General features: G+C 34.6%; 2 protein-coding genes and 1 pseudogene across 3 annotated transcripts; 2 read left to right on the top strand and 1 right to left on the bottom strand.

The window, feature by feature from the left end:
- Positions 1-4845: 4845 nt before the first annotated feature.
- On the top strand, positions 4846-7414 carry LOC112528563 (annotated as a pseudogene).
- A 146-nt stretch (positions 7415-7560) lies between these two features.
- On the bottom strand, positions 7561-9301 carry LOC112527115 (aldehyde oxidase GLOX-like). The gene has a single exon (XM_025137542.1). The coding sequence runs from the start codon at positions 9229-9231 to the stop codon at positions 7561-7563; it is 1671 nt and encodes a 556-aa protein (XP_024993310.1). The 5' UTR covers positions 9232-9301.
- Positions 9302-10260: 959 nt separating this feature from the next.
- Positions 10261-23915, top strand: LOC112527654 (mannosyl-oligosaccharide glucosidase GCS1-like). 2 transcript variants are annotated; one of them, XM_025138410.1, is made up of 22 exons: positions 10261-10653; positions 10750-10823; positions 12166-12417; positions 13215-13383; positions 13941-14027; positions 14218-14286; positions 14398-14494; positions 15113-15195; positions 16180-16287; positions 17393-17514; positions 17763-17870; positions 17956-18029; positions 18557-18682; positions 19181-19251; positions 20070-20219; positions 20305-20355; positions 20569-20625; positions 22086-22235; positions 22472-22563; positions 22637-22746; positions 23309-23372; positions 23629-23915. In XM_025138410.1, exons 1-22 carry the CDS (start codon positions 10357-10359, stop codon positions 23771-23773), a joined length of 2556 nt encoding a protein of 851 aa, XP_024994178.1. In that variant the 5' UTR covers positions 10261-10356; the 3' UTR covers positions 23774-23915. The 2 variants fall into 2 exon arrangements, with proteins under 2 accessions (XP_024994178.1, XP_024994177.1); XM_025138409.1 differs by having other exon boundaries at positions 17390-17514.
- Positions 23916-24156: the final 241 nt, after the last annotated feature.

Genomic DNA, 24156 nt, shown 5'->3' with positions numbered 1-24156 from the left:
TTGTCCTTTACTCAATCAAAATCGATTTTATGATTTTGGTCCTATGATTTTGGATTGGGTAAAAATAGCTTTAGTTTACACTGTAGCATCGGTTATTGCTCTGGTTACAAAAGAATCAATAAAGGGCCGAAAATGATTCTTATTTAACTGAATTCTTTTAATGGCTGTTAGAAAGAGAAGACCAAATTCAAACATTTTTACAAAACCATGATGATCATCTTGTAATTTTAACAATTATAAGGACTAAAAATGTTACTTTTGACAAACCATATAAATAAATTTGTAGTTTATTTTAAATTTTAATATAACTGATTGTGTACTTGCCTAGTTGCCTTGGGTATCAAATTCCTTGATTCATGTGTTTTTGTACGTTATTTTATGTTTTTGTACGGTTTTAATAAAATGTAAGTTTATTTAAATTGAATAAATAAATGTTGCACTTATTGAATCAATCAGATAAATTCACGAATTTACTAAATCTTAAAAGGGTTTAACAGATTTAATATCTTGAACGATTAAATCATTTAATATTTTCTGAACGAATAATTTCATATACGTATAAAATGAAAGAGACATGTCATCTTTTTGTTGATGCATCAACAAATCGTAGTAAAATACAACGAACTAATAAAACATAAAAAAATGTACTGTTCGTATTAGTTATTACCTAATTTTTAGATTTAAGTGACAAATACGAGTGTCTGTTATGATTTTATAATTTTTAATTAAATTTTATTAAATAATTATATAGTTTATGGTTTATCATATAGTTACTATTTAAATATGAAAAATAAATAATAAAAATAATATATAATCATTTAGTTCTTATTAGTTTATTACCACTTGTTACTTATTTTTTTTGATACATCAAAAGAAATATTTTTATATTTATTTTGTAAAAAAAAATAATCCTTCAAGAATATATATCAGGATTTAATTGTTTCAAATGTTAAATTTCATTACTTTTTTTTTGGGTTTGATAAATTCAAAATTTTATTTGTTAAAATAAATAAATATTTAATCACTAAAAATATATTAAATTTCTTTTAGATTTTTTCCATTGTTTGTATGAGTTAAAGTAAAGTGATTTTGCAGAAAATTTGAAGGAATGGATATTAAATGCATCAATGGTTAGAGAATAGAATGTTGAAACACTAGTAATTACTCAAATATTGACTCTTTTTTTTTTCCTTCAATTTTTAATTAAAGCATCTAAGGGCGTTTTATTTGATAGAAGGTTGTTTTCGTGAGATCCAAGATACCACTTGTTTACACTTGAAACTTCATAGGAAAATATTGTGAAAGTATATTTATAGTGTTTTTGCTGTAAAAGTTCGGATTTTTTTTATCTTTACAGTGTTTTGTTGTAAAGTTTAAAGTGTAAAAAAATGGTTTATCGGGTCTCACAAAAACAGACTGGTCTCACGTGATCCCAAGTGTGTGTGTGCGCACACACACACACACACACACACACACACATATATATATATATATATATATAGAGAGAGAGAGAGAGCGAGAGACGAAGGATAGTGTGGGAAAGATAGTTATAGTGAAAAACATAAGAAAAGACATCATGAACTCTTGATCCCTTTTAATCTCATGCCCACACATGAATTGCGTTTTAAAAAAGAATTGATCTGGTGCATCTCGGTGTACCTCATTAGTATTGACATTCAATTAGAATTGATCCAAGAAGTGCACCTCATTAGTATTGACATTCAATTAAGATTGATTCAATGGTGTAGATCTCTTCTTACGTTTCTCACAATAACTTACATTCTCACTAAAACTCAAACCCCCCCCCCCCCCAATATATATATGCTTAGTATTACCGTATATATTTAATAACAATTCATTAGACGCACCATGCACTATTTACCTATACTATATTATAAAACATTTGACAAAAACTCTTAAAAACCATTTTTATGCATGAAATATTGTTTATTAATGCATGTTACTTAAAATTCAAGATTACAAATAAATTGTGCGTAAGTACAACTTATTAAAGCTTCATGTTTGAATTTGTGTAATTAACTGCAGATAAACATAATCAAATAAAAGATAAACATCTCATGTTAAATATAAAAAATCTAAAATATAATTAGGATAATCAATATATCATTTTAATAATATAACATTTTAATAAAGATAATAATTAAGTATATTGTTATAATAAATTGATTATCTTAATTATATTTTTATTTTTTTATATTTAAAATGAAATGTTTATTCAGTATTTGATTATGTTTATCTGCAGTTAGTTACACGAATTCAAACATGAGGTTCTAATAAGTTGTAGCTATGCATTATTTACTTGTAATCTTAAATTTTAAGTAATATGCATCAATAAACAATACTTCATCTATAAAAAATGGTTTTTTAAGAGTTTTTGTTAAATATTTTATAATATAGTATAAATATATACATTAATATATTTTATATGTTATAAATATTTTCCTTATGCTTTTAAAATCTCTTGATAACAAACGCTTATGGAGTACACACTTATCAACTAGAGTTATCACCCGACAAGTGCTTACTTGATAAGAGGCTTTAAAACCTTTTAAATATGTCTTCATGAATAAAAATGTAAGAAAATAGTTTTTGATTCATTTAATAACCGAAAGTAATCTTATCCTCTTTCATTGCCTCATGTTGAAATTCTTGTAACTCATCTTGAATACTAGGTAATAATTCAACTYACATTACATGGATATTAATATACGTGTATATATTATATACATGTATATGCATATGGATATGTATGTATATGCATACACATGGATATATATATATGTATACACATGTATATGCATATGAATATGTATGTCATAATGGTTAATAATTAAAGGATCACGTTTATGGTTGGTTCATGGGAGACAGGAGTTGAAAAAAACAATCAAGAATGATCATGCCAAACCATCTTCTCTTGCACGTGTGAATACACTCCAACGTGGCACACCCCAAGATCCTCTGCCCTTGCCTGCCAAACCTCCACCAATTATTTTAAACAAATCATAATGTTCCACGTATTAAAACATATCCCATGTGTTACCTTCCAAGAAATTTGGTTAAAAACGATCGTCCGATTCAATCTCAACCATTCCTATACAAAACCTGCTAAATATATCAACATAAAGGAATATTTTTTGAGTTATTCAGCGACTGAGGCTATTAAACTCAAGATCTGTTATGTATTTTATGGATTCGTTTAGGTTCAAGAGAAGAAAAGTCTTCTATCAGTTATGAGTTTTATGGAGTAATTTTATCGTTTTAATATGATTCAATGTTTATTTTGTATTTACAAATGTTTATCGACTGGTTTTATAAAATTCAAACATATTACTAAGTCACAAATGTTGTGTAATATAATAAAAATATTATATGAATATATTTGTATGTAAATATACTTGTAATTGGAATTTTGAAAACTGGAATAAGAAATTGATATATATATGTAAAGGGGTTTAATAATTTATCAGATTCGTGAAAAGTTCTACCTTAAAGTTTTATTTCATATGATCTTGTATTAATCAACATATATTTGTTTCATGATGTGTTTAGTTCATGTGTATTCGATTCACACTTCACAATGTGAAACTTTATTTTTTTGTTTCATAAACACACCAAAAAAGCTCACATGTAAAACAAACATATTGTGAAACAACTGTATGTTAATCACTGTATTAAATTCTAGCCATATATTAAAAAAATCATATAAAATAACACATGATGTACTGGTTTTAAAGATCTCACGATTTAGAGAGTTTTTTTAAAAAACACCCCCTATGTGTCAATATGTGTATCAAACTAAATAAATTGGAAAAAAAACTAATAAGAGCTAAACAAATCGAGCATTAATTTTGGGGACATCATTGTCTAGATTCCATTATTTGACAAATTCAATCAATGCAGCATCACATGTATGCAACAATTATTGGTTTGGAATTCATTTATTTTTCAGATGTTATCTGAAAAATTCAATTACTGTATATTATAATATTTGGTTTATTAAAATGACGTTGTTTACGTAATTATAAGTGTTTTTTAGCTATTAGAGGATACGTTTGACACGTGTTAGGAATGGCTGACATGGTTGTATTAAAAGGGGATTAGGGTTAAGTATGATATATTGTGAACTTGGTGATTCTAATATAATGTAACTGCTATTTGAATTTGTATTTTGATATCGATTACGTAATATTGAAGACCCGTAATCTGATGAACAATTGTAATAAAATGCAATTCAATAGATAAGTTCATATCACCGTTTGCTGTTACACCCCTGTTTTTTCGTAGGACCATGACATACTTGATTTGATAATTTGAGTCCAAAACAACATGGCACCATAAGTTAATCAGTATGTAGCGGAACATTTTTACAGACGACTTTAACGAAAATAGCATCTGAATTATGTGTCCTGGCAGTTTATTATGACATTCCCAAAATATACTACACAACATTACAACATTAATACACTCCCAAAACATAAGAACATGGCAATTAATCATGCCAACTAACTTTCATACTAACAAGGTATAACACCTGACATACAATATCATGCAATAAAACACACAAACATTTTGCCATAAAACAATGATATATAAGAATTCTGGTAATCAAATTTGTCACACCTGATAACTAATTGATTGTTTTGGACTGATTATTTAATAATTTCAAATAATTATAAGTAGAAACAGTCTCAATAATCATATAGCCTAATAGGGGCACATAAGAAGCTTTATTAGCTCAATGGGTAAGGCATGCTTTTGATTTTCTCAAACCGAGAGATCCATAAATTAGGCTAATGATGCATATAGATATGTAGGCATGGCAACATGACGGGTTTTGTAATTCCCGACCCCAGTGCTCGGCAGGTACGAGGATTAACATCCCGTCCCCGGTCAAACCCCATGAATAATATCCGTTAGTTTGAGTATACAGGGATCCTGACCCCGGTTTGAGTCTATCGGGGATCCCCGGCACGAGACCCATTTTAGCGGGGAATCCTCGTCCCCGTTTGGGTCGGGTTAGTCGGGTTCCCCACCGGTTTGAGACAAAACACCATCCTTATAGATATGATCGAAAGGTATTATTATTCACACACACCAATATGGTTGTTCTGTTATAAACGTTATTATTATATTGCAAAGTTGCATATAATGGCTCCCTATTGTTGTTTCACTGATACAAATAGATTTTTATAACACGTGAATACAAATATACTTATAGACGTTGATGTGTCTATTTATTTGGGTAAAATAGTTGATAATCGGCAATCTTAACCGGTCCCACATATGAACGCCTTCAATGATAACAATGTGAGAGAATATTTTTGGACTCATTTGGCTGCCGAGGCTTGGGGGGGGGGGCTTGAGATCGAACCCATGACCTGCATTGTTTTTAGATAACGTCACCCTAACCCTTTGTCAGTTATGCATTTATTACCATAATTAAAATTTACATTTCTACTATGACATGCTTGGAATCAGACAATTGAATATGTACAGATGACTTATTCGATTCAGCTACTACCACCCATTTTTCAAAAATTAAACAAATTAATGGATAAACGAATAATTGATTAAGCTTATTACAAAAAATAAAATAAATAACGTTTAAATGGGCCTAATCTTGGCCCATATCTGCACTAGCAGCGAATCAGCGATTAGCGAATGGAAATTTGAAGAAATAAGAACCGGGTCAAACCATACCGGGTATCCGAATACCAGTTATAATGTTGTTCGAGAAAACCTCCAAAAATTTCGTTTTCAAGCCATTTTCCCAGTGAAATTGAATCACGACGAATTTACGGTCTGTGTTTCCAGCTTTGATACAAAAAAGGTATGATTCGAACGTTAATCTTGCTCATATCTCCATCTGCTCTTTAAGCTACTTAGGTCCGTAATTGCCTCTGAATTCCGATTATCATCGAACTATTCTACGTCTGTTGGCTTCTTATAACCTGGCTTTTGTTCGTTTGTTGTATAATTACTGACTTTTTTTGTATCCTCTGTTTGAAGAACTGGCAATTCACAATATGTTATCCATTTGTATTTGGGGGTTGCTTGGATCTGTTTAGAACTTAGAAAGCGTTTAAGGATTTAATGGCTCGTTTCAATTTTAATTTTCACAGCATCTCAATCTGTTAAGAAAATTATTGAAATGAATCCTTATATGCTGGGTACGATGGCCGGAGGAGCTGCTGATTGCCAGTTCTGGCACAGAAATCTAGGTATTAAGGTAATCTTGTGTTGTTTTATCAGTTCCATTTTCGTACTTGGTTTTTGTCTGTATGATATTTTTAGTTACATGTCTAAATCTAAATGGTATTACAATTTTCAGCATGCCGATAGGCATTGCTACTAATGACCTTCTGATATCCATCACAATTCTTAAAAATGTGGCCGTGATCATCTTGACATTGAGATTAACTAGCTAAAAACAGTTGTCTTATAGTGCTTACAGAAGTTTCTTTTCGGATTATTTCAGTGCCGGTTGCATGAACTTGCAAACAAGAGAAGAATATCAGTTACTGGGGCTTCAAAGCTGTTGCCAAACATCCTTTATTCTTATCGTGGAATGGGTTTGTCTGTTGGAACAATGATTGCTGGATGAGATGAATAGGTATATGCGGTCGAACATTAGAGCCTGATGCTGGACCTGCCTGAGTTTGTCCTAAAGTATGCTGCATCCTTTGTATTCTATAGGGCCCTGGCCTGTACTATGTGGACAGTGAAGGAGGATGACTGAAGGGTACTAAATTTTCTGTTGGATCTGGTTCACCGTATGCCTACGTATAGCGGGTGAGCACTCCCATCTCTCACTTGCACTCACACCCAACCTCTGTGTAGGATATACCGGGTTCTTTTGGTTTATTTAGATGTGTTAAAACATTCCATGGGATGGAACATGTATTCCAAGACACCTCAAACGGTGATATTGCTGCATTTATTTTGGACAGAAAGTTACTCGTTTTGACGTTAATATTGTCTAGACGCTAGGTATCACTATGATATAACAATCGATGAAGCAGCGGAGTTGGCTAGAAGGTGCATCTATCATGCAACATTATGGAGTAAGTGGTGATGTTGCTAGCGGTACTTTATCTTTCAATGCCTACCAAATGTGTGTTTCATGATCTAGAAATGATTGACGTTTTACATTGCAGTGTATCACGTGGGCCCAAAAGGCGGGACCAAGCTATCAGGCGACGACGTTGGAGAACTTCACTACTCGTACTATCCAGTTGAACCGACTGCCGTGGAACAAGAAATGGCCAAGATGTAGTTGCTTGAGTGCTGTAATTTATCAAAAATTCTTGCACAATTTTCTATTTGCTTTCTTATGTGTTTACTGTTGAACAGGTCTGCATACATCTTACCCCCAGACTCTACCTTTGAGTAGGATATACCGGATTCATTTGGTTTGTTTTTTTATTATACTAAATTGACCCTTTTGAGCCATTGGTATCATTTACAAAATGACAAAACTACCCTTCATATTCTTGCTAAAATGACCAAAATAAACATTTTGAGATAATAGGCATGTCGTTACTGAACCTTTACCCACATGCCAGGACTAGGTATGCCTGCATGAACCAGATATAATAGGTAATACCCTGGTGGTGCAATCTTAGCCGTTGATGGTCCGACCACGCCGATCGTGTAAGTCTTGTTGGATGACCCCCCTACAAATGAGACATCTTTATCTTCTTTTAACACCACCATTCTTTGATTCATTCCCAGTGAATGAGTTGTGAATGATGGTGCTATAATCCTTACTGTAACTCTTGATAGCTTTAAGAACTTCAAAACTGTAAAAGTCACCATTAACGGTTTCTTATACTTGATTTTACTTGGCAGTTTCACGATTTCAGGCCGAATGGGATTATATTCTGGGGCTAAGTAAGGCGGTAAGAAAGCTTCCAAACTTAGCTCCGTAGGGAACTCCACATTTGTGAAGTTGTAGAACATATGAGGGTTGCTTCCTCCGACTAAAATCCGTCCGTCGGTCACCAAGATGGCGGCCGAGTTGTAAAGTCGAGGTCTGGTGGTGGATTGCATCACCGAGAATCGGGCATTTTGGGGGTTGTTCGGGTGGTAAATCACCGGTCTGGTAATCGGATCTTGTGCGTTTTCCCATCCGGCTAAACCTGACCCTGCACCGTTGATAATCAGGACATCTCCGTTTGGGAGAATGACCATATCGCCCATCACCCGTGCAATTGGCATGGTCTCCATCTCCCAACTCGGTTTCTCGTTGCTGACTTTGATGCGTCCACATGTAGGAATAGCTCGGGAGAAATTGCGGGATCTTCTGATTTTCAACAAGGCGTCACGTGGAGCTCCGCCGCATATCATTACTTCGGCTTCAACTGGATTGTTTTCGTCTAGAGGAAGCAAAACCGATGACCCTGAGCTCGGATAGTTTCGAGGATTATCCCCGGTGATCGGCGGAAGGTGCTTGACCACCTTGTTTTGCTCGTAATCGAACACCACCGATTGAACGTTCGCAAAGATGAACAAGTTTCCATCGGGTAATAAGTGAACGAACGGGTACAAATTGTTCTCGGTTACCCAATCCGCCGTACCTCTGAGGAAATCAATCAAGAAAGATGACGAGTTGACAGAAGTAAAGTAGTCCGGGGGATTCGCAGGGTAAAACTCGTAGCTAAACTGTCGTCTCCCTCCGACAATAATAATCCGTCCATCCGGTAGTAACTGATCGGTAGAAAACCACCTACGTTCTTTCAAGTACCCAGGGAATTCAATCCAGTCACATGTTCCATCGTCACACGGAACCATGGTGCGGATTGTATGGTCCCCATCATTGTAACCACCAGTCTGAACCAAGGTCCCGTTGGGTAGAACCGCACCCGACGAGCACCATGTATCCGTCTGTATCGACAAAGGACGGAAGGTGTTGGCCCGTATATCATAAAGGATCGAGTGAGCCGTGCAGTCCTTTTGGAGCACGGAATCGAAAGGGTCATATCGACAATGGTTGAAAGGAAGCGAGATGTTAGACGGGCCGAAATCCGTCCTGTCGAACATAACGACTTTGTCGTTGTGTAGCAGTTGCATGTGCGTCGGTGATATACCGATGTTTTCGTGTAGGAGTTGCCATTCGCCATTGATGCCGGTTGTTTCTTGTGGGTTTATGGGTTGAGTTGTTGTTGGGCCGATGCTTAGTAGCATAAACAGGAGAAAGTTGGTGACCATTTTTTGTGGGGTGAAAAGAGTGGTGTTTGTTTAGAAATTGGTGTGTTTTGAGTTTGGTATGGTAGTGAGGTTGAGGAGTTGTAGGCAGTAACTAAACAAACGTGTGATTCATAATGAATAATTTTCTATACATAATGATTAATGATTAATGGTCACAAACAGGAGATGAAATTAAATTGCCTTTCTTTCTAGAATCAAAAACTACAGATTACATCAAGATTTTCTAAGCTACAAGTATATATATTTGATGCAATTAAATGAACGTATTATATGATTGATAGAATATGGTATAACTTTGACATTATAAATTTGTAAATATATATTTCTTTTCAGAAAAAGCATTCAATTTTTAGATTGATTTTGAAGGTGTCCCATTTCGACAACAATTGGAAAGCCTGTTTTCAGTTATAGAGTAGTAGAATAATCTTGCTATACAATATGAATTGTATGGTTGGTACAATTCTGACTACTATAGTCGTGTTTGTCTATACAAAGAAACAAACTTTGCATAATTGTTTCACATAATCGATCGTGGTGAAGTTAGATGTGATGCATGTCGTAAACAACAAGATTGTATATTCCTAGGTGTCGGTTCGGGCAACTGTACAAGATTTTGTCTGTTTTATATATATATATATATATATATATTTGGAGAACCGTTCTAATGCATATGATAGAGTAGATATTTAGTTATTTAAAAGACAATATTTGTTTTTATTCTAATCGTTGTAAGATCTTACAATCTATCCCTCACTAAGAGAATTCCATGTACATGATTATTTATGAGTTAGAAATAATATCTTATTGATTTCTTCTATAGAAATATTCAAAATTAAAATATTAAAAAAAAAAGAAATAATATTCTATTAAATATAACAAATATTTTTAAGAGCATAATTAATATTATAATATTTAAAATGGAGAACTGTGAAAAAAAATAAATGTAATATTTTTTAAAGATTTTAACGTATGATCTGATAAAGTTCGCATTTTCACTTTGATCTATAGAGTCATTGTGGGTTCGACCGGAATAACAATACGAGGAGAGTAGTGATCTGTTTTGACTTTTGACTTGCTCTTCCTTGCTCAGCTCCGGCTGGCGGATGAACTCACATCACCGGAAAAATGAGCGGAGGAGACGCCCGGAAAACTGCAAGAAACAGAATCAAACCGTCTACCAGCACTGTATCTGGAGAAGATCATCGCGAACTTCGTAACCGGAAGGTTTTACGGAAGGAGAGAGGCAAAGATCAACTGCGCATTTTGGATGTTAATTTCAAACTTCTTCTAGGGCTTACTGTTGTATCGTCATTGGTCGCGCTGTTTTTTATCTTCCATTCCGTTCAGTTCGCAGATGGAGATGATCGATTGCCAAGGGTTATCACGCCGTTTCCAGCGCCAAAAATCATGGACCTTGAGATGGTGAGGCTAGGATATCCTGTGTTAATGAATTCTGATATATGGACAATATTGTGCTTCGTCTTATTAATGAGTGAATTTGATTGTTGTTGTCTGCAGTTTCAAGGTGAGCATAAGGAGAGCCTATATTGGGGGACATATCGTCCTCACTTATATTTCGGTGTCCGAGCCAGGTAAATAAGTAGTATCCTATAAGTTATGGAGTAGTTTTTAAACCCGTATGGAAAGCTGCACGTCTTCTTCGATCAGATGGAACCACAGGGGCATTCTGTGAAAGAAATGTAGTGTTGCAGTTAGAATTGCAGTTTTCCTATTAGGAGTGCTAATTCTTGCCTGTAAGGTGGGTATGATTGACAGAGAATGGTGTTTGTTATGTCAGAGGTTGCGTCAGATTTCCCCCCTGCTGGGTTCAAGTGGTTTGTAATTTGGAATGCTGTATACTATATAGTATCGGAACTCCTAAATTTGCATAGCGTCTGTAGAAAATGTATAGTGCAACCCACAGACAGGATGACTTGGTGCTGTCTCTAGAAACTTTTTCCGAACCTTGTATGCCTCGGCTGCCATTGGGTCGTTTTAGCTAGCTCATATCGGATGTAAATGCCCAGATAAATAGTGGATGAAGTTGTTATATAGTCATTATAGATTACCAGGCAAAACTGGGACTGTCATGTGATACTTAATAGAATTCCATGAGGATTTTAACTAACTTGGTCCTGCCACCTTTGCCTTTTAACTTCATAAAATAAAAAGTGAGGGTTATTTCAGCCACACCATAAGGAAGAAGGTGTCTTCCGCTTGTCTATGCATGAAATCAGTTTCTTGGGTATGTAACAGGAAAGACACTTATTATATGTCATTGCCTATGTTAAACTTTGCTCACTTGTTTCATGATCTTAGGCCTGGAATGATCATAAGCACTTTGCTTTCTTCGTCTCTAATTCCTTTGTGATTCACAAGTGGACCTTTTGCTCCCTTAACTTCTTTCATATCCTAATCTTGTCAACTAACAAGTGTCTTGACATACTCTATGGTGACCTTCAATTCATAGAGTAATGTTACTGTAACTTCTGTTGTTTGTATGATGATGGAACTGAGAAATGGATTGCATTGAGAAAGGCTAGACCAAGGGCAATGAACACGACTAAAGACTAGTATACTAATCAATATTCTCTTCCTTCAAATGTGCAATATGTGGTACTTGATACATGGAGAAGGCATCAATTGTTTTTACACTATATGGACCATGGAGAGGACACAAGATATATCTTTCAATAAACAATGCTTTTTATACAAGCCAATTCTTGTCCCTGCAGATCAGTGTTGTATAAGATATTGTCACACTATTCCAATTATTAATTCTTTGAGTAGATACTTTTGAGAGTCCTTGTGGCTAATTCTTTTTTTATCTGCCGAATCCTTCTTTGTATAATTCATTGTTATACAATGCTGAAAGTTTTTGATGTTCATGTAGTTTAATCATTAATGATATATGATATCTGTTGTACTTGCCAGGACTCCAAAATCATTGGTTGCTGGGTTGATGTGGCTTGGTGTAAAGGATGGACGATATTTTATGCGACATTTCTGCCAAGATGCAGATGATCTTCAAACATATGGTTGGAATAAACATAATGGAAGGGACTTCGGACATCAGATTCTGATTGACCACGGCATGACATTGACCACAAGTTTCTTGAAATCCAAGGTTGATGGAAGTGGCTATGGAGGAGACTGGGCTTTTCGAGTTGGAGTGCAATCTGAGAAGTATAAGCCTTACCTGTTTCCCTGAAACGATTCTGTTAGTATGTACTGAAATAGCTGCTATGTTTTCCAGGGTTTTTGCAAGCACACAGACTGTTTTAACTTTAAAGTAGCTTGCTATATAACTCCACTTTAGATAATCTGTCATTCACTTAAATATATAGTATATTTCTGTCTACCGACAATGACTGTGAAGGGCTAAAAGGTTACTTTAGGAATTTAGTTGACGATGAATTTTTTTACTTAAAATGTAATATATGTCGGACTGGATGGAGTACTTTACGCTTAATTGGTTATTAGCTAGGATTATCTCGAGTGTCCTAGTGCTCTTGATGTAGCATGTCCTGTAGTGCAATAGAAAAAACACACATGAGATAGTTGGAATTGCAGTAACACTTTATGTTGGGACTTGTGTTTTTCTTCGTAAAGCTTGAGCGGCGAGTATTCCCTATCTGCTCTCTTACTTATTCATTAAAGTCTGATCCAAAAGATAACAATCATAATATACATGCTTCATTACTGATATGAAGTGTTAATAAACAATTTTCCCCTACATTCTTTTCTATAGTATTTGTTAAGAATTTTTCTGTATACTTTGCAACATGTAAAATACGTATTTTCATGATTCCCTTTTCGGATAATGAATGCGTTGTTAGAGATCAAACACTTGTTCTGTTATTTTTCCTTTTTGGAATAAGAGTTGTTCATGTCAATAGATAGAGGTTGGATGAATTTGATGGCTCATTGCTAACACTGCAAGCAATTTACCCTGTATCGACGTGCTTTATTGCTGATACCAGGTTAAATGAAGAAATGCCGGGATCTGCACATCTTTTCTTTTATGTGGCTGACGAGGGTGAAAATGCTCTAAGTCTGGGCAGAAGTGTAACAGCGATTCATGAGAAGTCTATGTTGGCTTTTGGATCACGGCTAGATGTCGGTGGTTGGGAGCTACACTTAAAATCATCGGTAATATCATGAAAAATATAGAGCTTAATATTGTCAACTCTTTTTTGTATTAACAGGCTTGCAAGTCTTTGAATGTTGCATGTCACTGTTCAAACTTTTTCGTGATTCTTAGAGTGGAAACATTTTCATCTAAAGACATGAATTACGTATTTAGTTACCAGTCTTGACAATTTCTGCATATATGGCTTATACCTTCAGAGTTCAGACAAAAGCACCATACTCCAGTCCTGTTTACGGATGCTGTGGTCATAATTCAGATCTCTGTCTTAACTGTAATATTGAATTCTACAATTTCTTGAGGTCATTTGAAGGTGCATTAAGAGAGTGATATGTTTTCTTTTGACTAAAACCATAGCAATTTTGTCTCACTAGTGCTAACCAATATATTCTATTCTTGTTTTACCAAATTTCTAATTAAATTCCTTTTCACATTTTTTCAACATAACATAGTGTTCATCTTATTAATCTGCTTGTGCCGAGCTAACGCTTTGGTATTTTTTGAATTTAAACTTCTCAAGTTTTCAGGAAACCAGTACTGATGACCAACTTGTTTCCAGGATGATTTTGAAGTCCACCATGTTGGTCTCAAGACGCCTCACATTCACAATCTCTCTGATATGGTCCAAGGAATCCTTGCACTACAAGTAATATACTAATATATGACCTTATGTTGTTTTAGTTTCTTGCAACTGACATACTTTAACTAATACTAACAATCTCTTCGATATTGGGATCTTTAGAAGCTTATCTTTTACATTACTTACAGCTTTTACGTAAGCTGCATTAAGTGCATGTTCTGTTAATGATGGCATTGGGTTCCTTGTGTTTTGATAGGTAAGAAACTTTGGTCATTTGGAGCTTCCAGACACATCTGACAATTCTCCTAACATTTTAGTTTATCAGGTGTGGTGTTCATTATTCATATATCTGTTATCATATCCAAGACTATCATCATCAGACAAAATAAATTTTATCTCAGGTTCAGTTTTTATCAACCTTTTTTTGTCTTAGCAGATCTCTGCTACAACTCCTTTTAGAGCGGACATTGCTTTTGTAACTGGAACTGATATTGATGATGCTAAAGTTGAAGAACGTGTCAATGGCCTCACAGGTATGTTCTTGTCTCTTAATCACAAAATTGATATTACCATTTCTCTTGGTACATGGTAGGATATTATGGTTGATGAACAGATATAATATCATATGCCACTTACGAAATTAATGATCTTGTTGCACAAGTGAATGGATATTTGTTAGAGCGAAAGCCAAGACATTTTGGAAAAAGGTGTATTTAAGTTGGATAAAATAAATCTGTGTTTGTTTTTCTAGCAACTTGCTTATCAGTGCAATTATATTCATGTTATATTGTATTATTTGCATTATTGAACCATAGACGATAGCTAAGGAAACACACATGAGAGGCAGTGCAAATAGAGTTTCAGGAAGTGGTTTTTAGAGCCTTTCTGATATTAGATTGTGGATATGGACCTTCCTAGTACGAAGGATATCTAATGCTTGAAACGATCAGAGGGACAGTTCATATGTTGTTTGAACATCGTATCACAGCATTACTGTGTTGACTTTCTGGTTGATTTAATGAACTGTTGAGTATGGTAGGATTCAGATGGATCATTTGAACTCATACCTGTAACTGTAGTTTCTTTATCGGCAGCTGTTAAGAAACTTTCTTCTAACTTCCATATTGTTTGTATTTCTTTCATGTATGTAGGTACATCACTCACTAATCAACTTCATAAGAAGGAAAATGAATTTGATGATAAATTCAAGAAGATCTTTAATCAGTCAGACAAGGTATCCTGTACAGAAGCTTCTGTTACTGTCTTTTTCTCAGTATTGTGGGTTAGATACATAAATAGCCTTAATTTTGCTTGTTTCTTTACCCTGGAAATGCAAACTTTCTGTTTATCAACACTTTACCATCTATACTAAATTTGGATATAGTGTCATCAACAAAATTTTGTGCCAAACTTGGTTGCCTAAGAACCATAAAGGTCACCAAGGGTGTGTTTACAAGTGAAGTTCTTAATCCAGACACAACAGCACACGCAAAAAGGTTTGCTATATGTTCAATTACTAAAATCATTGTTAATAGTCACTGAGGTTGCTATGACTTGTGAAGCTTTCATTCTTCTCCTACTATTTTTACAGCTGCTAGAGCAATTCACTATGGATATCCTTGGTATTTTACTTGTTGCTAAAAATGTGTTATATCTGCATAGGCTGTTGGTAAATAGAGGAATTTGATCTACATCAAGATTAGAGGGTGCCTTCTGGTGCCCAAACAGTTCCGAGAAGTTTTAGGTATTGGGTTCATCATTTTGTATGGAAGATTTTTTTGTAGAAGAAGCTGTTAAAGGTGAACCCTCAAAAGGATTAGTTCTTCTGACAAGTCTGATCACTAAACATAAAATGGGAAAGTCGGTCTTATTTGTGAGAACGGCATGGAGCAAGTGCTCAGCTTCAATAGAGTTATCTCTCTAAGCAACTACATAGCTCCAATTACTGTTTGCAAATCTTTTTCTCTTTGGTTGGTAGGCTATTTAGCCAATTCAGGTAACTTCATGATAGGTACCATATCTAATTATCCATCAGTTATCAAAGTACTTCAATATTTCTGACGACCTGAACACATTCTTTATAGCCTGTAGAAGGAAAAAAATGAGAAAGATGATTACTTTCGGCCTCAAAATATTCTTCATGTGAAATTCTTGGGCAGGTTCTTCTATACCATGAATGAATGTTAATGAGTCCTGAATCAAGATGTGTTATTTGCAGCTTGATTCAGAATTTGCGGAAGTTGGTAAGGCTGCTATCGGGAATTTGTTAGGAGGAATTGGGTACTTCTATGGCCAATCAAAAATATTGTTTCCCCAACCCTCTAAGGTAAGTTAGTCTATTATTCTTCCCCTTGTATATATATATATATATATATATATAATATATATACACATAATATAAATGCTCATGAATCTGAACGTCGTTGCCAAGCTATATCATGATTACATACGATCCCATATGATGTAAGTGCCTGTTGAAGAGGCATATTATTTCTTTTAGTTAAACTTGAGGTCATCATGAAGCTGGCAAATGACCAGGCTTCTGCTACTGCTAACCAGTGTTGTAATAATCTTATGCAATTCATATCATCCTGTTTGACTCATTGAGAACATGATATGGTTTGTATGATTCCATCACTAAGTAATAACGTCACACGATATTGATTTTTTGAACAAGATCATGTGTAACACCATCTACTCCTGTGAGAAGTATGCAATTGCAATCAATGATTATGAGTTGTCATCAGCTTCTGTAATGATTTATGCTACATGGTCAAAAGGCACTAGTCTCCCACTTCTCCCACCCCCTAGTCCCAGTATGTAATTTCGCTTTCCAGCCATATGATTGAAAATATGTTAGAAACTAACCCAGAAGAGTTCCTTCAGAATTACTTGTTCATTTGCTATTGATATACCACGGACATGGTAGCTTTCCCAAGATGTTTCCATGTTACAAATGGTAAGTGTTATGTGTTGTTCTTTGTGTGTAAACTGAAGCATTTTAACACATTCTTCTGTTAAAGAAAGGAAGGGCTAGACAACCAGAATAAATCGTCTTTTTAATGAAATGGAACACTACTGATAGTGAGTAAGCCGTGTACCAGAGTTATGACCTTGTGACAATTGGAGAACATCAAAGTTCACTATTTGATTTGCAAAGTACTAAATATTCCTAAAAGTTGTACCCATCTGCTGTAAATCAGGGATATATTGCTATTATACAATATCTTTCAAATTTTTAATACTTCACAAGCAACAACAGACCCATTGTTGAACACTTGCACTTTTTGGTTGCATAAGCATTACTATTTCTTAATTGAATTCCTTTCTACTCCTTTGGTGATTATGTAACGCCTTGATGATGCTAACTTATCTGGTTTCTTGTGTCCCTTAAATGGATGGCTGACAATGTAAATAACTGTGTAAAGCAGCATCGATCTGGTGGGGATTCTATATTATATTGGCCAGCTGAGCTGTATACTGCTGTTCCAAGTCGCCCCTTCTTTCCTAGAGGATTCTTATGGGATGAGGGTTTTCATCAACTATTGATCTGGTTTGTTGGATAATACTTTTGCCTTCAAATTGTTATATCTTCTTTCTGAATTGTGCATGCCTTGCTCCATATTCACACCTCTTCGTAGTTTCTTTTGGGTTCTATTTTTGCCTACCCCAACTAGTTTGAAATAGATCGTTCTCTTGTAAGTTTTTGTATGCTTGCTGGAGTAGAGATTTCATTTGTATACTGTTAAGCTATATATTGTTGTTGCAATTTATGATGCTATTCTCTGTGAATATAAATAGGCGATGGGATATGCATATTTCCTTGGATATTATTGGACACTGGTTAGATCTTATGAACATTGATGGCTGGATTCCACGTGAACAAATTTTAGGAGCTGAAGCTCTTAGGTAATATTAGCTTGGACTTAAACATGTCTATCTACAAGTTCATTGTAGTATATTCATGTGAACATGATTTCTCATCTATATGCAGCAAGGTGCCTGAAGAATTTGTTGCTCAGCGTCCAAGCAATGGAAATCCGCCAACATTATTTTTAGTCCTACAAGGTAAAGTGTTATTATATTTTGTTTAAGAGAAAGAAAATTTTCTAAGACTCAAATATCAATCAAATGAAAGGTAAAGAGAGTGGTTGATGCAGGGTTGACCATATTTTACAGAGAGCACTTTACTGTCGTGAAGAGTAGTCAAGCTCTCTACATTTTGGAGGGTCCATTTTGTTTTCTCTTTCATTCTGTGGGTGTGTGTGAAGGCTATTAGTTCTTAATAGTTAATATGATTTCTATTTAAACAACTTATGTCGGCAAGTTAAAAAGAGTTTTCACCAATGTCTTGCCCCAAAGTTAGTTTTCAAGTCAGGACTTATATGAACTTTCACACAGAAAGATGCTGCTAGCAATGTGCACCCTTTCATGGAACGATAAGCATTGGTATATGTAAATGAAGTAAATTGTTTGCTAAACCTGTGACAGATCATTAGTTTCGTAAGTCTTGTTTGCCCATTGGCACATGGTGGAAGATTGTAATACAACCCACGTACGTGATATGACTTGTAAATGGAACTTTCCCTTTTCAGATGTGGTTTGTGGCGTGATGAGAAACAAATTTTCTGCCACAGAGAGCAAAGAGATATCTGTTTTCTTTGAAAGATCTTTTGGTCGTCTAGAAGCTTGGTTTCAATGGTTTAATACCACACAATCAGGTAACCATGGATTGTTTTGGTATCTGCTTAATCATTTTCATCTGTCTCGTCATCGAAGCAATTGGATGTCCAATTCGGGCCTATATGACATGACCGATCAATAGAAATACTCCAACACTCCACTTTTGCTCATCATAAATGTCTCTGTAAAAATTTACATGTCCATAAGCAACTATTTAGGAAAGTAGATGTATATACCCAAACTCGATTTCTACCTTGTCCCTTGTAATACAATACAAATTTAGAAAGTGAGTTGATGACTTTTTGTTAATTGGTAATGCAACTTCTTTGAAAAGACACTATCATAATGAGCTTATTACAACTTCAATGATAAACGTGTCTGATAGGTCAATTCTCCTTGTTCATTATCAACAGTAAGCATCATAAAGACGTATTAATGTATAGTTAACACGTTCAGTATATTTAAGTGATGAAAAATCTCAAATCTTGAACTTCCAACTTTATTCGTTTATTAGACAATCAAAATTTAATTGACAGGCAAGCATAGAAGCAGCTATTACTGGCATGGAAGGAAAGAGAGTCAGACCATCTTCGAACTAAATCCGAAGGTCATATTGTTGCTTGTATCTCTCCAAGCTTGTTTACATTTCTAATTTAGATTTTCTCCACTTGAAATCATGTTTCTTGATTTTTAAGTCATCTTTGAACTTTGATGTTTTTCGTGAACCTAGGGCAATAACTAGGATCTTGAGCATTAAGCAAAAAGGAAGATTCTAGCGCTGTTCAATCTTGATTTACTGACCGAGTTGCCTAAATTAAAGCTTACAAGTTTTATTTTCGTGATATTTGTGTGAAAACCAATATTAAATTTTGAATCTTATTTGATGGATTCTAGTTTTCTCAAAAAAAAAAAAAGAGAGCTGAAAATAATCATATGCAAAAGAAAGAAATAGAAATATTCTTATGATGGTAGCTATTTCATGGATAAGAATTTAGGGACTGTTAGGTGGTTTTTCAGTATAGATAAAGTTGTCTATATAGATCGGGAAGGTTTTTGCTTGAGAGTTCTTTCATAGATGGAAGAAGCGTGTTTTTTAATTGGGAGGGACAGATTTTGAAAAAACTTGGCTTTCTGCATAAATCTCCCCCTAGAAGCTTACTGAATATGCCACTTTCTATATCATTAAGCCACTACCAAACATTCATGTATAGCTGACTGAATAATCTGAGTCTCATTAAGCTCATTAAGGTGCTAACAAACAGACCCTTAGCTTGATGATTTGGCAGCTCTAGGGGTGGAGTTGGTAAAATATTTTTTTATATTGTGGTTTGTTTTGGGGAGAGGAAATACCATACGTGGATATTCCTTTTTTACATCACTAAACTAAACCAACTATTATTCTTCGACGTCTTTTTGGCATCTCAGACATTATCTTCTGGTTTGGATGACTATCCACGAGCATCACACCCGACTGAAGAAGAACGCCACTTGGATCTTAGATGTTGGATGCTTCTTGCGGCAGATTGCATGCACTCCATCTTAGAGCAGCTTGTGAAAAAGAAGGAATCTGGGAAGGTACTGTGCGAACACTTGCTGAAAAATATTGGAGTTACTCAATCCATTAGACATTAACCGAAAAAAGGTGAATGAACTGCTGTAGGCATATGGAGAGACAGCTAAGCTGCTTGCTGACTTTGATCTTCTTAATAAGGTTTGCAGACCGTATTATTAAAAATCTTTATTTTTAATTCGGTGCCCTGATCGATGGGATGTTGTTACTCTACTTTTATTTGAACTTTCTAAATTTGTGTTTGATGTTATTAAAGCATTACGGCAAGTGATTTTATATAATTTTACCAGGCCTAGTTGAATAACCTGTTCCTTAGGTTAACTCCCATCTTAGATGTGCTTGCTTGTTTTCCAGATGCACTTCGACAAAGACTATGGGGCTTATCTTGATTATGGTAATCACACGGAAAAGGTAAGATGTCTTCTTGTGTTACTTCATATTGATGTTCTTGATAACAACCCATCTTTCATTTCATTGTTGGCAGAAAACTTCTATTTTCTAATATTGTTATTTCACATGTTTTCTATTTGCTCAAAAAATGAAAATGGTAGCATTAATCTTGTTTTGATCTGAAAATTTCTATATCGTCCATCTGTTTGGAAATTACTTTTTATGTGGATGGAAAGATTTGTAGGTATTTATCAGAGAGATGATTGACCAAAAGTAGAACCAACCAAAAAGACCTAGAACCCAATCAGCAACCCAAAGTAAACCCAAAATCTTTTTGGATATAAAAAATCTCTATTAACCATCAATTTTACCATCAAGATTGCCCAAAGAAAAAATGGAGTTTGTAAGCTATCCATGTATCCTTTATTCTTATTAAATATCCATCACGAAATAGAATGCTTAGACTTAGAAGGAATATAAAGAAATAATTTCAAATATGCAGGTTTATAAGCATTTTCTCTCCGCAAAATTACTATCCCTTTGCAAAAAGTAGAAAAGATGACGAGTTTGCCAAAGATTTACGCTGTTTCTTTTATCACCTAAACTTGCATGTAGCTTGAGAGATTACCATAATTTTTGTGATTATACTGATTCATCTAATTATCTTTAAGATGTAGCTTCTGTACAACATATAACTTTGATCTTTTAATATTATCAATTTTTGTAGTGCGTTTGGTATCCACACAGATAGAATAGGACATGCCAGAACAACTGTTCAGCGTTTGGTAAGACAGAACTGGACATGTCATAATAGATAAAATAACCAATATACCCCTAATGAGTTGTTTATATATTTTATATATTTTGATTAATTATGTAATTTATTTTTTATAACAAAATCTATCATTATAGAGTTTTCGTGAAGACGATTAAAATGACACCAAAATAAAAAGTTTATGTGGTTTCCAGTTTTTATTTTATACCTTTTCTATATTATTTTAATATTTTTAATAGTTATTAGTATTTAATAAATTACATAAGTTAATCAAAATATAGTAACAATATAAAAATAATATTTTGAGGACAATAAAGTGAAAGTTCAAAGAGCATAAAATACAATAAGTAAAATTTAAAGAATGAATAAAATGTAAAGAGGAAGACGTATTTGATGTTTTAGAACAGAATTAAGTTTTATTTTGAGGTTATGTTGGTAAAAAATAAGTCTGTTCCACCTTGTTTTATGGGGTGGGGGTGGAACACGCTTCTTCTACTCTGTTCATGTTTGTTCCACATAAAAGTTCTGTCAAACATGGAACAGTGATCCATGTCCTCTCCTGTCCGGTGTATCAAACGCACCCTAACTGTTCTCTCATGCATATTCAGTTTTTTTTCTCATTTAACCATAACAGTCACCAATTTTATTCAGAATACTTGTTCATAACATACGATAATAAATTCTTACATTGACCAAGTATCCTTAGGTTCGTTTAAGACGACAACTGGTGGAGAAAGATGGGAACGTCCCAAGTCTAGAACTTGTTCGAGAAGTTTTAGAGAAACCGTCATTGGGGCTAGTTCCACATATTGGATACGTCAGTCTTTTTCCCTTCATCTGGAAGATCATTCCATCTGTAAGTACAATCAAATGATCAACTTTCTTTTTTCATTTATATATGGATACTCGCACAAACACCTCGTTTGAACCCTTGACCTCCTGGGAGACTGGGCACTACTGGTAACCCGCGTACCGCTGGGCCAACGACCCTTCGGTACAACTTATGGATGTGTCATTTATTTCTGCTTATTGCATGTTGTTCTTAATATCCCGTCCTTCCTGGATCATTTACATTTGTTGATCAACATACAGAAATCATGGATCCTAGAAAAACAGCTTGACATCATTTCAAACACGAGCATCCTGTGGACCAACTATGGATTGCGTTCGCTCTCTAAAACAAGGTGAAATGAACATCTTTTCAAGTATGTTAGCAGCAGAACCACCACTTAAGCTTTTCATATTGATTTCTTGCAGTTCAATGTACATGAGACGTAACACGGAGCATGACCCACCTTATTGGAGAGGCCCAATTTGGATGAACATGAATTACTTGATCCTTTCGTCACTGCATTATTATTCAAAAGGTATCAACTCTTTTTGTTTGTGAAAACAAGAGGTTATAAATAGCATGCATTTCGACAGATTTTTTCAAATGCATGATCCTCTCACATAATTTCTTTTAAATGCATGACCTTCTGACAAATTTGAGAGGTCCTCTACCCAACAGAAAAACGTCTCTTTCTAACACAAGAACGCCTTAAAATCTGTCAAGAGGTCATGCATTTAAACAAATCTATCCGAAGGTTAATCTTCTAAATAGTTCTTGAATAAATCATGACCTTCTGAAGGGTATGAAGCCATTTTTCTTTTAATAGGTGAGGAGATCATGGATTTAATTAAATCTCATTTAAGATTATGTACCTAAATGACCTGGGTCATCGAGGTACAGTCTGTGTGCATCATACCATCCCCAGATCCTACCTCAGGGTTGGATGTACCTTAGTATGCGTGGTTTGGTTTGTAGAACTTTAACTTTACATTATACCTTTCCCAGACCGCATCTCTGGATGGGATATCCTGGGTATGTTTGATCTGGTTTATAGAACTTCAACTGTCATCCATAACTAACCATACTTCTTGTTGTAGAGGAAGGACCATATAGAGAACGAGCTGGTACAATTTACGATGAGTTGAGGAGCAACTTGATCCGGTATGCTTATATACCACAATGTTCATTACTAATTCTTTAGTTATTACCAAAGGGCCTTTGGCCTAGCGGTATCGTAGCCCTTAGCCTTCTAGGAGGTCAGGGGTTCAAACCTCACCTTAGGTGAGGAGGGTGTGTGAGTTTATTTGTTGAATTTGCCGTATATAAATATTATATACTTCAAAAAAAAATCTTTAGTTATTATACTACATAATTTGATCTTTCCAAGCATTTATGAACCATCCGTATTGTGCAACAGAAATGTGATGAAGAACCATAAGCAAACGGGTTACTTATGGGAACAATACGATCAGAAGAAGGGTAACGGCAAAGGTGCACACCCTTTTACGGGTTGGACATCGCTGGTGTTGTTAATTATGGCAGAATCATATAGTGAATGTTAGGTCTTTGTTACAATTTTGACCATTATAGAACCAACTACTTGATACCAATGTTTATGTATCACAAAAAACTCCATTGATACCCATCATCATACACGATGATTGACCTTAAGGATTGCTTAGAGTAAATTATGATTTTTTGTCCCTGTGATTTGTTAATAATTTTAATTTCCATTCTTGTGGTTTAAAAATTGTGATTTCCATCTTTGTAGTTTAAAATTTGTGATTTTCGTCCCTATAGTTTGCAATTTATTGTTATTTTCGTCCCTGAATTAATTCCTATCATTATTGCATAAGGTACCAAAAGACTAAAGAATTGTAAACTTTTGGGACTGAAATGACAAGAAATTGTAATTCATGAAAGATATCAATGAATTATAAACTAT

Source organism: Cynara cardunculus (genome assembly GCF_001531365.2).
Source record: "Cynara cardunculus var. scolymus isolate 2C chromosome LG 15, CcrdV1, whole genome shotgun sequence".
NCBI lineage: Eukaryota > Viridiplantae > Streptophyta > Magnoliopsida > Asterales > Asteraceae > Cynara > Cynara cardunculus.
The sequence above is the reverse complement of the archived record's forward strand: the minus strand, read 5'-3'. Positions and strand labels throughout refer to the sequence as shown.

Excerpts from the sequence above, each read along its gene's own strand:
- LOC112527115 (XM_025137542.1), bottom strand. The coding sequence starts at position 9,231 with ATGGTCACCAACTTTCTCCTGTTTATGCTACTAAGCATCGGCCCAACA.
- LOC112527654 (XM_025138409.1), top strand. The coding sequence starts at position 10,357 with ATGAGCGGAGGAGACGCCCGGAAAACTGCAAGAAACAGAATCAAACCG. Across the intron at positions 19,252-20,069 it reads TCTTCGAACTAAATCCGAAG|ACATTATCTTCTGGTTTGGA; the intron begins GTCATATTGTTG and ends TTGGCATCTCAG. Across the intron at positions 22,564-22,636 it reads CGTTCGCTCTCTAAAACAAG|TTCAATGTACATGAGACGTA; the intron begins GTGAAATGAACA and ends GATTTCTTGCAG.